Source organism: Panthera tigris, chromosome A1 (assembly GCF_018350195.1).
Source record: "Panthera tigris isolate Pti1 chromosome A1, P.tigris_Pti1_mat1.1, whole genome shotgun sequence".
Classification (NCBI taxonomy): Eukaryota; Metazoa; Chordata; class Mammalia; order Carnivora; family Felidae; genus Panthera; species Panthera tigris.
The window spans coordinates 13,866,724-13,884,791 of NC_056660.1; the positions used below are offsets into that span (position 1 = coordinate 13,866,724).

At 34.9% G+C, this 18,068-nt stretch overlaps 1 protein-coding gene across 8 annotated transcripts in view; it reads left to right on the top strand.

The window, feature by feature from the left end:
- NBEA (neurobeachin) overlaps positions 1 to 18,068 on the top strand; it is a 678,339-nt gene that overhangs the window by 181,913 nt on the left and 478,358 nt on the right. For all 8 annotated transcript variants that reach the window (XM_042998658.1, XM_042998776.1, XM_042998897.1 and 5 more), the window contains exon 18: positions 10,972 to 11,080. In XM_042998658.1, the coding sequence (XP_042854592.1) occupies positions 10,972 to 11,080 (109 nt within the window). The remainder of the gene's footprint in view (positions 1 to 10,971; positions 11,081 to 18,068) is intronic.

The following is an 18,068-nucleotide window of genomic DNA, read 5'->3' on the forward strand; positions in this document are numbered from 1 at the left end:
CCTGATAATGGGTGGTATTGAGTATCTTTTCATGTGTTTGTTGGACATCTATATGTCTTCTTTGGAGAAATGTCTGTTCATGTTGTCTGCCCATTTTTAATTGGATTATTTGTTTCTTGGTATTGACGTATGTCAGTATTTATATATTTTGGATACTAATCCTTTTTCAGATATGTCATTTGCAAATATCTTCTCCCAGTCTGTAGGCTACCTTTTAGTTTTATTGGCTGTTTCCCTTGCTCTGCAGAAACATTTTAGTTTGACGTGATCCCAGTAGTTTATGTTGGCTTGCCTCAAGAAACATATCTAGAAAAATGTTGCTATGGCTGATGGTGAAAGATTACTGCCTATGCTCTCTTGTAGGAATTTTATGGTTTCACATTTAGATCTTTAATCAGTTTTCATTTGTTTTTGTGTATGGGGAGAGATATTGGTCTGGTTTCATTCTTTTGCAAGTGGCTGTCCAGTTTTCCACACACCATTTGTTGAAAAGACTGTCAGTTTCCCATTGAATATTCAGTCCTTTATTGAAGATTACAAAATCATTGTGCAGAAATCTGTTGTATCCCTATACACTCATAATGAAGTAGCAGAAAGTGAAATTGAGAAAACAGTTCCTTTTACAACTGAACTAAAAACAATAAAATGTTTAGGAATAAACCTAACTTAAGAGGTGAAAGATCCATATTCTGAAAACTGTCAGGGGTGCGTGGGTGGCTCAGTTGGTTAAGCGTCCGACTTCAGCTCAGGTCATGATCTCGCAGTTTGTGGGTTCGTGCCCCATGTCAGGCTCTGTGCTGTCAGCTCAGAACCTGGAGCCTGCTTCAGATTCTGTGTCTCCCTCTCCCTCTCCGCCTGTCTTCCACTCATGGTCTGTCTCTCTCTGTCTCTCAAAAATATGTAAATGTTAAAAAAAATTGAAAATTATAAAACACCGATGAAAGAAATTTAAGAATACACAAAGAAATAAGACATTCCATGCTTATGAATTGGGAGAACATATAATGTTAAAATGTCTGTATGATCCAATGCAACTTACAAATTTAATGCAATCCCTATCAAAATACCAATAGCATTTTGCACAGAACTAGGACAGACAATCCTAAAATTTGTATGGAAAACAGTCTTGAAAAAGAAAAATAAAACTGGAGGTATTGTAATTCCAGATTTCAAGTTATATTACAAAGTGGTAGTAATTAGTGGTGCCTGGGTGGCTCAGTCAGTTAAACATCCAACTCTTGATTTTGGCTCAGGTCATGATCTCATGGGATCAAGCCCCGCATTGGGCTTTGTGCTGATAATGCAGAACCTGCTTGAGATTCTCTCCCTCCCTCTCTCTTAGCCCCCTCTCCACTTGTGCATGCATGTGCATGCTCGCGCTCTCTCTCTCTCTCTCTCTCTCTCTCTCTTTCAATAAATAAATAAAAGGGGTGGCTTAGTCGAGCATCCGACTTCGGCTTGGGTCATGATCTTGCGGTTCATAAGTTTGAGCCCCACATCGGGCTTGCTGCTGTCAGCACGGAGCCTGTTTTGGATCCTCTGTCCCCTTCTCTATCTGCTCCTTCCCTGCTTGCACTCTCTCTCTCAAAAATAAAACATTTAAAATAAAATTAAAATAAATAGACATTTAGTAAAAAAAAAAATAAAGTGGTAGTAATTAAAACAGTATGGTACTGGCATAAAAAGTAGACACACAGATCAGTGGAATAAAACAAAAAACTCAGAAATAAACCCACAATTATATGGACAAATAGCAGAATTAAAAAAAAAAATTTCACAAACCTATGAGATACAGCCCAGGAAGTGTTTAGAAGGATATCCGTAGTTATACAGCAATAAAAAGAAAATACAGAGACAAATAATTAAAATGTCTAAGTTAGGAAAAGAATAACCAAATAAATGGAAGAAAGTAATTAATAAATAGACAAGTAGGAATATCATGATTTGGGATACAAAAAGTCATTTAAAAAGCTAGTTTTTTTTAAACTCATGACATAAATGGATGTCCTCATTAAGCAACTTAATAAAGGACAAAAATATGAATGTATAAAATAAATTATAATTTCCATAATTAATATAAAAACTGAAGAAATTAAAATAATTTTACATGATCATTTTGTACAACTTCCCTAGAAACTCGTAAGACAACCTAGTAGAAAAAGGGGGAAAGGATATGCATGAATGGTCAGCTTATAGAGGAGAATATGCATGGCATATAAATATTTAAAAAGAAGGGAGTCCTACTGGTGTAAGGGAAATATATCCTAAAACTAAATTTTTCACATATTAGACATAATTTTTCACATATTAGATTGACAGAATTCTCAAAATTCCACATCCTGTCTTTGTTAGCAAGATTGTTGTGGGGAGCAAGCATTCTCGCACATCAGAACTTAAATTAGTATAGTCCCATTTAGAGTGAAGTGTTAATTTTGATGAATGTCTGTTGAAATTACAAATACATATAGTTTTTAACACAGCAGTTTATCTCTTGTACACATGTGAAATAATGATTCTTCAGAGGTACTCGTTGTGTTGTTTATATTTGTAAGGGTTAAGAGAAATCTTAAATTTCTATTAATAGGGGATTTGCTAAAAAAATGATGGTTTATTCATTAAATGGAATACCATGCAGTTGTAAAACAAAACTGTTAAGTCTCAGTATATTAATATCACAACTAAATTGTTACATGATTAAAAACAAATAGTATAGATAAGTGTTTATTTGATTTAATTTTGTATAAAAAAGAGGATATAAGTATATAATAGTTCCTATATTACATTAAGAAAATCTAGTAGAATATGTAAGAAACAAGAAATTACAAACAGTGGCTCCTTATGGGGAATTGGTACATGTACATACATATATATATATATATATATACACACACACACACACACATATATATATATGTGTATATATATACACACACACACATATATGTATATATATACACACACATATATGTGTATGTGCATATATATATGTGCATATATATATATATACACACATACACACATACATACATACATAAAATTCATTGGCTGTCAAGTTGGACTGCATTGGTTTGGATCCTGGCTTAGCCACACATTTTTTGAATGGTTTTGGAAATATCCTTGAGCCTCAGTTTTTATCCTACATGAGTAAAACTATACTCCTTTCTCACTGAGTTTTAAGGATAAATGATACAGTAGATTTAAAAGAGTTAATCACAGTACATTGCAATATGATGCTTTAAATATTTGGCAAAAAGGTAATAGGTGCAATTTAACCTGTAATTCTGGTAAAAACAGGTCATATCTTAAGTATAATAAGATATTTATCTTAAATATAAAATTTAAACATGAAATACTAGTATCATTTAGATCAGTAGATAAGTATTTCTACTATATTATTACTATTTTTGTTCAAGATTTGAAACAAATAAAACACATAATTATTAGGGAGGAGGAAATAATGTTTGTAAAGGCTTTGATTATATACCTCAAAACCTAAGAAAATCATCTCTAAAACTGTTAAGAAATGAAATGTCACCCAAACTCAGTGTCTTATTTGTGTCTGACAGTGAATCTGAGTTGGGTCCGTGAATGAAGCTAAACTGAAGACTGGTGCATTGGTCCTTTGCAATGCCTAGTTTATAATTTCTGTCAAGTGCCTGGGATATAGGTTGTGAGATAATCCATATACTTTGTCAGCTGAAGTAGAGATAGGTTTGATATCCATCATTAAAATTGAGAAGTCTGTTCCAAATAATATATACACAGCTACTCCTTCCTCCTGAAGATGGAACTCAAATAAATCCTCTCTACTTGAGTGTGAGATGGACTTGCTGGGTTTTTTCCAAAGGATAGTGAAACCTGGCAGTGATTTCCCCTATTGATTAAGGCTGACATCAACAGTTCTGTATCATGTTGATATCATGTATTCCCTGATATGATGTAATGAGAAAGGCACTTCATCTCTGTGGTATTCTTCTAAAAGTAATAATAATAATCCCAGTCTAGTCCAGAGAAAGTATCATATATCCCCAAATTGAGGGATATTCTACAAAATACTTGACCAATACTCTGCAAAACTGTCAAAGGGCATGAGAAACAAGGAACAGGAAAACTGCTGCAGAGCAGAGGAGTTTAAGGAGATATGATGACTAAATGAAAGGTGGTATTCTGGATTGGGTCCTGAACAGAAAAAGGACATTAGGGAAAACGGGTAAAATATTAATAAAAGTCTGTAGTTTAGTTAAAACGTTATACTTATGTTGATTTCTTAGTTTTGACATATGTATCATGATTAGATAAGATATTAACATCTGGGGAAGTTGGGTAAATAATATATGGGTACTGTCTGTACTATCTTTTCAACATTTCTGTAAATCTTAAAAATTTTCAAAATAAAAAGCTATATAAAACTGAAAAACTTAACTTGGGTGTATGCCTCAATAGAAAGCCAAACTGTTCTTTCATGGAAGTGGTCTGATTGTAGTTATCCTCAGAACAGAATCTAACAAATCATTCAAATAGATGATCAAAATGCCTAAACGGCTGTACTGTAATACAACTATGATAATTTTAGCTTATAAAAATTGAAAAGCCTATGTTATTGAATGTTCATTGTGGAAATAAAAATTCTCAACCAAGTGTATTTGTCTGATGTCTTAACTTCAAACCCTGTAATTTCTGGGTGAATTCTCCAAGTTAATCACACTCTAAATGAATCAGCTTGCTGTGTGTAGTGTTGACTACAGGCCTGAGAGTTATATACTGACAGTTGTTTTAACCTAATGGTTTCTTTTTCAACTAGTTGAAATTATCCAGTTTTTCTGGCAGAACCAATTGTCTGTTAACAAAAAGTAGTGATGTAGGTTCTGGGAGTATGAGAGGCGGAAAGAAGTTTCCTTCCCATATATTTTCAACATCTAACCTATTGGCTTTCTTCAGGCAAATGTTGGTTCCTTTGTGTACCTGGGGTAGCAGCAGAGAAAACAAGACAACTGGTGAGGGGTTTTCTCTCCCATGGGAATGACAGGCAGCTGAAGAATTATGTTAGAAGCCTAAAGAAAAGACTAATTTTGAGAGATCATTTTTCTGTCAAAGATCTCTGCCTCTTACTTTCTCTCTTTTGCACCCCCCTCCCTCCTGAGAGGTGTTAACATTGGCTTCTATGTAAGTGACCACCAGAAGGCCAAGAAGTATCTGAAATGATGGGTTGAATCTTCCCTGTCCTTGAATTTGTGGGAGTGCAGGAATATTGGGATGCCACAATGCTGGCTCCAGGACTTAACAACAAGCTAGGTTTTATACTACAGATCAGTATACTTAGGCGGTCCTCTACCTTACAGCACCTGCAGGGATCCCATCATGTGAAACCCACAGCAGTGAGATCTGACCTCAACTGTGTAAAAAAGAAAAATAGCAACTCATTAAAGGCTAGTAGCCAGAGACAGGAGATAAGAGAGAGTCATCAAACTATGTACTCAATGAAATAGAACTAGTGGAGGGGGCTATGGTGGAATCCTTGAATTTTATTTTTAAGAAGAGCATTTAAGATTCAAGTAGGGAACCAAAAATGATATTCTGCCTCGTTAGCTCATGATTTGTTTTCCAGTCCATCCAAATTAGTGGACTGTAAGTTCCCAAAGCATGGGTCCAAAAATAGAAAGAGAAAAGATAAAGAATATAGGAGACTAAACATGTGAATAAGAATTCTTATAGGAGAAAAATAGTGGGTAAAACGATACCCTGAAATACTTTGTACTACTAGAAACTTAGAAATTTTGAATAAAATACAACAGAAATCCTTTCAGATGTATAGCTGAGCACACAAAAGTAGTTAAATTCTCATATGCCAAAAATGAAAATCAAACATAATGGGAGAAATAATTCTTAAGAAACAAGGTAATATTAAAACAAACCATGAAGCTTTAAAAAAATCACAGTAACTTCTGGAAATTAAAAGGTAGTAATTAAAATTAACTCCATGGACATGTTAAACAGATGAGATAAAACTTAAGAAAGAATTGGTGAGCTGAAAGATAGCAATGAAGAAATTACCCAGAATGTAGCATCAAGAGACAAAGATGACAAATAAGAAAGGAGGTTAAGAGATGGAAAAAGAATGAAAGTTTTCATAGAATAAAATACCCAGGAATGAATTTAACCAAGGATACAAAAGATCTACAAACAAAACTAAAACTAAACTAAACTAAAAGTAAAACTAAAACTGAAAACTAAAAATATGCTTGATTAGCATATTCATTATTCTCAAACACACACAAAAATATAAAACTTGTCAGTGGAAGTCATAAAATTGTCCAAAATGTAAATAAATTGTCATAAAGATGACTTGTCACCCACAATTCAATTAAGAAATCACTGATAAAAATCAAACTAATACAATGGAAATGTACATATCGTAAATAACTCATAACAAGAAATTACTGTACACATTATAAAGTGTTTAGAATCAAAACTGAGAATTTTGTGTATTTACACTTCTGAGAGTTGGCCTAAGTAGTATTGGAGGCAACTGATAGTCATAAATATTTATATTAAAAAAAGAAAGGTGATGGGGCACCTGGGTGGCTCAGTCGGTTGAGCGTCCGACTTCGGCTCAGGTCATGATCTCGCGGCTTGTGAGTTTGAGCCCCGCGTCGGGTTTTGTGCTGACAGCTCGGAGCCTGGAGCCTGCTTCGGATTCTGTGTCCCTCTCTTGCTCTGCCCCTCCCTCGCTCATGCTCTGTCTGTCTCTCTCTCAAGGATAAATAAAACATTTTTTAAAAATTAAAAATAAAGTGTTTTGCCTTTTCCCCCTAGGTTTTTAATTTTATGCTGAATGTAAGGATAGTTTAACATCAGAATATCCTTTAATATAATCTCCGTATTAACACATTGAAGAATAGCTATGTAATTACGCAAATGGATACAAACAATTTTGGTAAAATTCAGTATCCATTCATCATCCAAATTCCTAGGAAAGCAGGAATAGAAAATGATTTCTTTAACCTGATAAGGCCTGTCTACTTGGAAGTAACCATCGTCTTGTTTAGTAGTAAAATATTAGAAGCATTCCCCTTCAATAGCTACAAGTTAATGTAAGCCTGTTTTCACCAGCCCTATTCAAGATCATATTAAACAGTATACTGACATTCATAGAACAGTCAGCAAATTGTTTTAAGTGTAGAATATATAATGGGCTGGGCTATAAAACATAAAACAAGTTTCAATAAATTTAAAAGAATTGAGATCAAACAACATGTTTTCTTTGACCACAACAAAATTAAGTAAGAAATCAACAGCAGAAAGAGCTTTGGTAAATTGCTTGATAGTAAGAACCCCTAGGTCAAAGAAATCTCAAAGCAAAATAGAAAATAGTTTGATTTGTATAAATCCACAACATACAACATATAACCAGAGCATATAACAACTAACTGAATTCTCATGCATTGCTGATGGGAATGTAAAATGCTCTAGCCATGTTCCAGAAGAGTTTTCTAATTTCTTAAAAAATGTAACACTTACCACATACCCTGGCATTTCCATGCTTGCGTACCTACTTGGGAGAAATGACGGCATATGTCCACAACTGGACTTGTGCATGGATGTTTTTAATACCATTATCCAGAATAGTTCAAAACTGGAAATAATCCAAAATTCCATTAATTAGTGAATGGATAAACAAAGTATCATATGTCCATACAATGGAATACCAATGCACAATTAAAAGGAAACAAACTACTGATGCACACTATGACATTAATGAGGCCTAAAAATCATTATGCTAAATGGAAGAGGCCTGGTGGAGAAGAGCACGTGTTACATGTTTTCATTCATATGAAATCTCCAGAATGCAGTTAGTGATTATTATATTGGGCTAGTGATGGGAGTGGGGATTGACTACAAGGCACAAGAGAATTTTTTAGGGTGATGAAAATGTTGGAACTGGAAATTGATGATAATTGCGTGACTCTATAAGGTTTTCAAATAATTACTAAATTATATACTTACATGAATTTTATGTTCATGTTGGTGAGAGAAGCTGCTGGTAAAATGCATTTACACTTTGATGGTACAAGTATGAATGTACATATTTTTGGAGGCAATAAATTGCAGAGAGTCTCATAAAATTAAATATAAATGCTTTTAACACCCATCATTTCAGTTACAAGAATTTATTCTAAGTAAATAGTCATGGATATGTACCCAAAGATTTACCTAAAAGGGCAAAGTTTTGTTCATGGTAGAAAAAAAAGTGGAAATAGCATCAATGTCAACAGTCATCAATGGGTGTAATGTGCTGCATACTTATTATATTTAATGACTGAAAATTCAAGACAGGATAACAGGAAAAAAACTATAAATTACCTTATACAGAATTAGTTTCATCATATTGATATCATCTATATTATCACCATATTTATATGCATAGTCATTAATCTAGAAGAACATAAACTGATACTGTATAATGATTTTCTCTGAGTTATGGAAATTATGGGTTTCTTTTACCTTTGTCTTGTTTCAACATACTGTCTGAGTTTGTTACAAGAAGTATTCTTTGACTATCCAAAAAAAAAAAAAAAAGGCTTGTTTATTTTGTGAAGAAGAAAATTGGATTATATTTTCATTGGGATGTTAGTAAGCTAATAAATGTATAATTTGTATGACATTAAAAGGTTACTCTTTTTTAAAAAAAGATTACATTCTTAATCCAAATGGACAGAAATTCTATAAAATTCAAAGGGTAAAGCAAATAGGCACTAAAGCCTGAAGTCTATTTAGGTCTTAAAGTTAAGTAGGTTCAAAAGTTTAGTTTCTCTAGTCTATGCCCTATTGAAGTCTTTTTGAGCAGACTGCATTGAGTTGGGTCTTTCATTAGGGATTCTGTGGGAAACAAAGTCACGTGGGGATCATGGGGAGTATAGCTCACCCACACTCTGCCTGAGATCATGGATGGCATTTTTGGCTATCTCTTCAGTGCTGTGCAGCAAAAATTATTGATAAACATTGTTTTAAAGCAAACTGCAGGAGGAAGCTGACCCATCTCTTCTCTGGTATATACGGAAGATTCTTCAATTCCCCCACAAAAGGCTAGAATATAGCTGCTCTATAGAAATTTACATTATAGAAGATAATCAGAAGGGCATGAATTTCTTAGTAGCTGAAATTATACTGGTGCAGGTAAGAGATTATTGTAAATTCCTAATTAGGCTATTCCAGGTAGCCTAATTTGGATAACTTTTTACCAGCTTCATGTATCAGAGAGATATATAAAGGAATACACTTTGGCATTTGTTCTTTCTTGATTAGGGAGCAAATGAAAGTTTAAGTTGTCCTTGCCTTGGGTGTCACCTGAATTGGAAAATACTTAAAGCCTTCCCCTCTATAATCCCATAATATCCATTAGTCCTGATTTTTAAAAAATTTTTAATGACCAGTTGACCTTTTTTCAGTCGTGTTTAAGTGTTTCGCAAACACAGCCACAAGACAAACATGTGCCTAAGCTCTTGGGTTTCAGTTATTTTGCTGTTTCCCTCCCTGGACTGAGGAGAATTAGGTGGGGGGAAACAGCTGCCCTGTGTCTTTTGTTGTACAGTGTGGAGCTTGGAGGCTGATGTTAGAAGAGAGGATTTCCAGGTGAGTGGTACCCAGATAAATGGTTCATTATTTGATTTCTGTATTAATTAAAGTAACAATGGCTGCTGCAGCAGACAGACACAATTTTAGCTGCTTATCAAACTAGTATTCTAGTATTTCTTATTCATTGAAAATCCAAATGGGTGTTCCACAGTAGGTGGCTTTCTTGCAAGCTGTGATTTAGAGACCTGGGCTGCTGCTTCCATCTTGTCCTCCCTGTCTTCGTCATGTGGCTCCTGTGTTTCTGCCTTGGAGACAGAGCATGGAAGACGTGCATGAGTGCTTTTCTGTGGGCCAGGCCTGAAAATGGTTCATGACTTTCCTGCTCACATTCCACTGGCTAAAACTCAGTTAAATGGTCACACCTGAGTGTAAAAGAGGCTGGAATTGATAGTATAGCTGTGCTCTCGGGAAGAAAGGAATAAGAATTGGTGAATACCCAATTTATATCAGTGTTGCCAGATCTGAATAGGGAACAATAGCAAATCAAGGTAAGAAATGAAATGCCTTGGGTTGAGAGCCAAGAGGATCCAGATCTTGAATTCTAAGACAGTGACACAAGTGAGAGGCTCATAGCAATTCCCTGAGATAGAACTAAATGTTGTAGGAAACCCCGAGTACAGCCTTCTATTCTATTTATGGATTTGGTGTGGGGAGGACAGTTAACTGAGCCAATAGTAAGTAATTAAGAAAGTTTTTTTGTGTGTGTTTCTCTCTCTCTCTCTCTCTCTCTCTCTCTCTCTCTCTCTCTCCGTTTTAAATCCAATGGCAGACCACAAATACAAGCAGTAATGAGCTAAGTAAGCATCCGGCTCTTGATTTCTACTCAGGTCTGCTCATGGTTCATGAGTTTGAGCCCTGCATCGAGCTCTGTGCTAACAGTGAAGAGCCTGCTCTGGATTCTCTTTCTCCCTGTCTCTGTCCCTCCCTCTCTCTCTCAAAATAAATAAATAAATAAACAAACATTTATAGACTTTAAATTTAGACAGAAAGGATTTAAAAATTTTGTGGTCTCTGTATTAGTGGAAACTAATAGTTTTAAACTTAATGAAAATAACTCCTAAATAGTTCATTAAAAATTTGAAAATAGTAACTGTCAACATTTATATAATATTTATAATTTGTATATTTCACATTTTATATGAGGAGTGTTTAAATAGTGTTTTTGGAACTTTAGAAGATAGCTGTGTTATAAATGTTATTTTACTGCAGATGGAAGTTAGTAAAAATAATTGTATGATTTTGTATCTGCTTAATAGATTGTACTTTCTAAACCCAAAGTCATGTGATTAGATAAATGTATTTCATAGTGTTTTGTTTTCTTTCCCCCTTTTTCTCCAGGAGAAAAGTGGAAATTATGCATACTCATAGTCTTTTCACTCTTCTTGGAGAAAGGCTGATGTTGCATACAAACACTGTGACTGTCACCACATACAACACACTTTATGAGGTAAAAAAAATGTGATGACGATTTAAAATGTATTTAGTGGAAACCTTCTATGTAATTGGGATCAGTAGTTGGTCAGTTAATCAAAAAGCCAGAAATCATTATTTTCAAAAATGAACACATACTTACATTTTAAAATTTTATTTTAAAACATACCCATGTACATTTATTTGCCCATCTTTTTATGTCAGTCCAAGGTGTTTTCTTTTAGTATGGGTTGGCTGATTGACTTTGTGCAGTGTTTCTCATACAAACCACACCTATTACGTATTATATATTAGGTCTTTCCCTCCCTCCGCCTCTGCTAATTCTTTCTATCTCTGTCTCCTTTGAAACTACCAACATTAACCTAGAGTTGATAGTGAGGTAAATTATAGGTAAAAATTATTTGTGAAAGCAGTATCTGGAAGGAGCAGTACATTTTATCATCTCAATTGACAAATCCTTTTTTCATCATTTCTACCATATAGCCATATAGCTTGAGCTCCGTGTTTTCTATGAAATGCACACACTACCTCCCAAAGCAGCTGTTTTTATTTTTAAGGACCAGTAAAATATGAGTAATAATCCCTGTGTTAACCTTAAAACCTTAATTCTCCTCTCCTACAACTGGTCTTTGGTGGCCCTAGTTCTTTTCTCTAGTACAAGGATTAGCAAACTTACTAACACCTGTCTGTGTGGCTAGGCGCCAAGGCTAGTTTTTCTGTCTTCAAATGGTTGAAAGTAAGCAAAAGAAAAATAAAATATGACATATAAAAATGATACGAAATTAAATGTCAGTGTCCATAAATACTTTTGTTGGAACAACCCCTGTGCTCATTCCTGTACATACTACTGGTGGTTGCTTTTGCGTCACAGCAGCAGAGTTGAGTAGGTGCAACAGAGAATGTTTGTCATGTTCTCATCACACTTTGCATGCTGCTCTGTTGCACTGCAGATCGCGGCATGTGGTGACTTGATAGTGTTTCACGTATCCCAGGTATTTTAAGTCTAGCTTTTTGTTTAATACCAGTGCATAACCGTCATGTCAGAATAAGAAAAGTGGACTTCAGGTCTCACACGTCTAAAATACAGTGGAGTGTGAATTATTTTGTTACAGATTTAGGTGGCAAAGCATTTTATCTGTTACACAAGGACACTATTATACATTGACGCTAATAGATTAAACACTTGTAATAACATCCTTCACTCAGAAAAATAGTAGGCAGAAAATAAAAAATACCATCATAGGGGCGCCTGGGTGGCGCAGTCGGTTAAGCGTCCGACTTCAGCCAGGTCACGATCTCGCGGTCCGTGAGTTCGAGCCCCGCGTCGGGCTCTGGGCTGATGGCTCGGAGCCTGGAGCCTGTTTCCGATTCTGTGTCTCCCTCTCTCTCTGACCCTCCCCCGTTCATGCTCTGTCTCTCGCTGTCCCAAAAATAAATAAATAAATAAAAAAATACCATCATTGCAGATTTCTCCACGAGAGTAAAAAAATGAAGTGAGAGACATTGAAGGCAAATGCTAAAATTCTTAATGGATTTGTACTACAATTTTAAATTCATATGGAACAAATTCAGACTCCTCTAATAACTACATTTGTTTCATCTAAGCCACAGTATATCTCAATTCTAGTTTTGGGTGGCCCACAAGTAGAGGATAGTTTTTACATTTTTAAATGACCAGAATAAAAGAAGAATATTTTGTGATGTATAATTTTATGAAATTCAAATTTCATATTTGTAAATAAAGTTTTATTGGAAGGTAGTCACGTTTATTCACTTAGTCTATGAGTGATTTCAAACCATAATGACAAGGTTGAGTTGTGAGAGACCATATGACCCACAAATCCTAAAATAGTTTTCTATCTACCTTTCTGTAAAAATTTTGCTACAAAGATAAAATTCTCTCTCTGCTGTAACAGAGAAATATCTCTCCACTCTTTTGTTGTTTTTATTAAAAAGTACATTTTAATCTGATATCAGAATTAATATGCATTCATTATAGAATTTTGGAAAATACAGAAAACACCAAAAAAAATTTACTTCTGGTGTCTCCATCAGTACTAAATTATATATAAAGTTTTTTGTCAGCTCACATACACATACAGACACACATACAAAAAACTCATGAAATATCATCCTTCCCATAGCTTTGGGTTCTCCTTTTTGCACGTAACACCATACTGCAAATATTTTTATTACAAAATGTTCATCATAGTTGGGAGGGCAAAGTTTTCTGGTAAAGGGCCAGATGATAGATATTTATAGGCTTTGTGGTAGTCTTAGTTTGTCTAGACTGCTGTAACAGAATACCACAGACCAGGTGGCTTATAAACAACGGAAATTTGTATCTCACGGTTTGGGAGGCTGGCAAGTCCCAATATCCAGGCACTGGCGGATTTGGTGTTTGGTGAGGACTCACTTCATGGTTTATAAACCATCTTTTCACTGTGTCCTCCCATGGCAGTAGTGTCAAGGGAGTTCTTAGATTTCTTTTATAAAGGGTCATAGTGTGACCTTCATGAGGGTTCCCAAGCCCTAAACACCTTCTAAAAGGCTCCACACCTCTTAATACCATGACACCGGGGATTGGTTTGCAAGATGAGAATTAGTGGGGTCACAAACATTCAGTCTCTAGCAGCAGGCTTTATGGTGTCTGTGGGACTACTCAGCTCTGCAGTTGTGGCTCAGAAGCAGTTGTAGACACTGTGAGACAAATGGGTGTGCTGGCCAATAAAACTGTATTGTATCTGTTTTATTTTATATCTGTTTACAAAAGCAGATGGTATCCTGGATAGTATTTTGGCCTCAGGTCTGTAACATTACTTTCAGCTGTTTTATTTCATCTTTTTTTTCCGTTTTATCTTATCATCATTAAATTTAAGAGTAAATTAAAAAACTCCTTTGACTACTCTGTTTCTTTCATTTTTAAGCCTAATATTACAACTTTGTGTTATTCATTCATCTAATTACATGATTTGTAAATGCTTATCGTCCAGAACACTGGGTATTACCGTAGTGTTTTTTTTTAGTATTGCTCCAATATTTGACCTACAAAACTGAATAAGCATTAATAATAGAAAAGCCTACCGTATACAAATCATCTTGATTCTGATATTATTTCCCTAATAATAGTAGCTGTTTTGGAGGGTGTATTTCCTGTGACAGTCACTTTGGTGTAAGTACTTTTCGTACATTATCTCAGAGTCTTACAACAACCCTATGAAACTAGATTTTTTTGTTGTTGTTGCCTTTTTAAACAAACAGAATCACAGGTTAAACAATTTTTTTTCTGTGTCTCACCATTAATAATAAATGGTCATAAGATAGGCAGATTCCATAATGTATGTGCGTCAGGTAAAAAATGTCAGAATCTACCTTTGGTGGACAACATGAAAGTCCTCTGAATCAAAACTGTGCTACAATATCATATTCGAGCTCTTTCTATTTGTGTTTCTATCTTGGTTTTTTTGGACTAATCCTTCTCTGGTTGATGATGTCTACACATGTTTTTTAAATCATTTTTTGCCTACATGAATTTCTAACCCTCTGCTTGTTTTAACCAATTAGTGTCAAAAGAGTAGAATGTCTTTGTAGTTAGTGAAACCTCATATTAAAATAAGAATGTAGCATAATAATATGTTGAATTTGAAAAATCATTAGGTACTTAACCTTAAAGTAAGAACATATGTATTTCTATTAGTTTTCTTGAAAAGTGGCTCAATAGCAAATGCAGCAGTATTTTTGCCTACCATCTATACTCATATGCACTCTCTTAGTATCCAGATTTTAGTCTCTAATGATATTCTGCACTAAAAAAGCCAAGTTGTTGCTGATTCCGTGTCTTAAGTGGAGAAAGTATGGATAAGTTTAGATCTTCTGATATTGGATATTGGATGTTGCAGATAAAGGAACTAACTTACAAGGTCTCTGACCAATTTGGCTGTAATATATGCTTTTAAAGTAGAATAATAATCATGGTTAATTGGAAAGATGGACTAAGTTAATTATACTCTAAAAAAGGAAAACTTAACATAAGTATACAAAAAGTCAAAAAAGAAAGATGGTTATGATATGATTGGGTTGCACTGCTGATCCCATAAAAAAGTAGAAGGGGTCTTAGCATAAGCTTTAGTACCACTAACAAGCCATATTATGTTTTTAGACTGCAGGATGGTGATGACTAATTCTAGATTACCAAAGTTAAAAGACTGCACCATTTTGGAAGGTAGCATCAGGTCACAGAAAATTAAAACTCATTTTGAACTTAATTCTCATTAACACAGTAAGTGAAATGTAACTGTAACCGGAAAACTCAGCCTCAAAACCTGCAGCTTGAGTTTGATTATCCTTGTGAGTAAGCATCGAACAGGGCCTACATCCCTGGCAAGAATGACTTGGTTGATAATCTTCAGTTTGAAAGCTCTTTTACCTTCATTTCCATTTGGTTTGGGGAAATTAACTTAACCCCAAACAATGTATCAAAATCAATATCACTACAACTGTAGGAAGGTATAAAATGACGCACAAAAATAATCAAGAACTATGTGAAGCCTATGATCTTGGTAATGATATTTTAGCATATGAGGTTTTTTTAAAGTTTTTGGAAGGCCAGTTAAGATAAGGACTATGTCAGTGTCATCTTTAAAATTCTAAATCTGGGGCACCTGGGTGGCTCAGTTGGTTAACTGTCAGACTTTGGCTCAGGTCATGATACAGTGCACGAGTTCGAGCCTCACTCACATCGGGCTCTCTGCTGTCAGCACAGAGCCCACTTCAAATCCTCTGTCCCCCCCTCTCTCTGCTCCCCCCCTGCTTGTGCTCACTTTCTCTCTCTCTCAAAAAATAAATAAATAAACTTAAAAAAACAAAGAAATCTCTCTTTTAAAAAAATTCTAAGTCTGGTAATGCCTATAATAGAATAAATAACAAATTTTATTTTATTTATTTTTTTTTAATTTTTTTTTTAACGTTTATTTATTTTTGAGACAGAGACAGAGCATGAACGGGGGAGGGGCAGAGAGAGACGGAGACACAGAATCGGAAGCAGGCTCCAGGCTCTGAGCCATCAGCCCAGAGCCGGACGCGGGGCTCAAACTCACGGACCGCGAGATAGTGACCTGAGTTGAAGTCGCACGCTTAACCCACTGAGCCACCCAGGTGCCCCAAAATAACAAATTTTAAAGGACAAAGTAACTAAGACCTTTTGCAGGATATAGCAGATACCATTGTATAAAAGATGTAAAGATCTATCTCGGTTATTCTGAAAATTTTTAAAAATTATTAAAGAAATATCCCTGTCTCTTAGTTTTCTGAGGTGAATTTATTCTTATAGGTCCTATGCTAAGAAGTAAGTTGGCTTTAGTGAACTCCTCTTTGAAATAACTCAAAATTATTTTTATATGAATACTTTTTGAGAATTACATTATTTGCAAAATTTGTATCTTAAGTTGATTTGCTTTATTTTTGCTTTTTTATTCCATCTCTAAATTATGGATAATTATATTTTCTTTTTTTTTTTCTTTTTTTTTTAATTTTTTTTTTCAACGTTTTTAATTTATTTTTGGGACAGAGAGAGACAGAGCATGAACGGGGGAGGGGCAGAGAGAGAGGGAGACACAGAATCGGAAACAGGCTCCAGGCTCCGAGCCATCAGTCCAGAGCCTGACGCGGGGCTCGAACTCACGGACCGGACCGCGAGATCGTGACCTGGCTGAAGTCGGACGCTTAACCGACTGCGCCACCCAGGCGCCCCGATAATTATATTTTCTTAATGCTTATTAGGACTCTCAAACATACTTAAAATATAATTTGTTAGATTTTAAAATATGTCTTGTAAGCACAAAACTAGATTGTTCTGTTTGACATAGATCTTAATAACACTATCTGATTATTTATTGTATTAAGTATTGGGATATTAATTTTACCTCATAGGTTTGGGTTTACTATTTCTCTTTAAATATTGTTCCTATAATTCAGTTAAATATGAATGTAGACAGAGGCAGCCAAGTGTGGGAACTTCTCATCTGAAGAGCTCAATGTCTTACAGAAATAATGAACTGATTTTTGTTTTTAGTTTCAAGTTTTTATTTAAATTCCATTTAGTTAACATACAGTGTAATACTAGTTTCAAGAGTAGAATTTAGTGATTCATGCACCCAGTGCTCATCACAAGTTTTGTTTTGTTTTGTTTTGTTTAAATAAAAATGTGTATATATGTATTTTGGTTACTTTATCTTTTTTCTGTTAGGGTATAACAGTTTCTGAACACAAAATTTTTACAAGGTGGTAGCATGCTTAAAACTTATAAATATCTAGTAATGAAACCCTTTTCTCAAAATTATAGACTTTCATAGGTGGACAGTATGTTAAATATCTTGTTCAAATATTCTTTTTACAGATAAAGAAACTAAGTGAAAAAAGTAATACAGCTTGTTCAAATTATAAAGATACGAAGATTCTCTGACCCCAGATACTTACAGTGGCAATTGGGTGTAACGGTGGGGTCAATAGTTTGCCATTTTAAGAAATAGCCTAGTACTACTTTTGTCTTAGAAATTGAGCCTACTATCTAAAATGATTTATACATGATGAAGCTGGGGAGTGAGTAGGTCAGAGAGGAAGCTTTAACAGCTCCTGCTTAAACCTAAACTCTTTCTGTGGCCCATGAGTTGTGAGATAATTTCATTTATAAAATGGAATTTAAATGTATAATGCTAGGCTCAGATCTCTGTATCTAAATACATATTTAACAAGTTACTTCCATGCTTATAATTCATTATTGTTCCTCAGCCCTGTCCAAAATGATTAGCCACTAGTCCCAGGTGGCTATGGAATTCTTATAATGTGGCTATGAATTGAGATGTGCTCTAAGGCTTAATACATATTGGATTTCGTGTCTGTATCTGGCTCTGAACCCTTCCTACAATTTTGGTTTTGTAGGGGCTGGGGTTAGCTTCCTATGCGTATCTGTAATCAATACAAGTCAAACTTTCATGGCCCATCTTGAG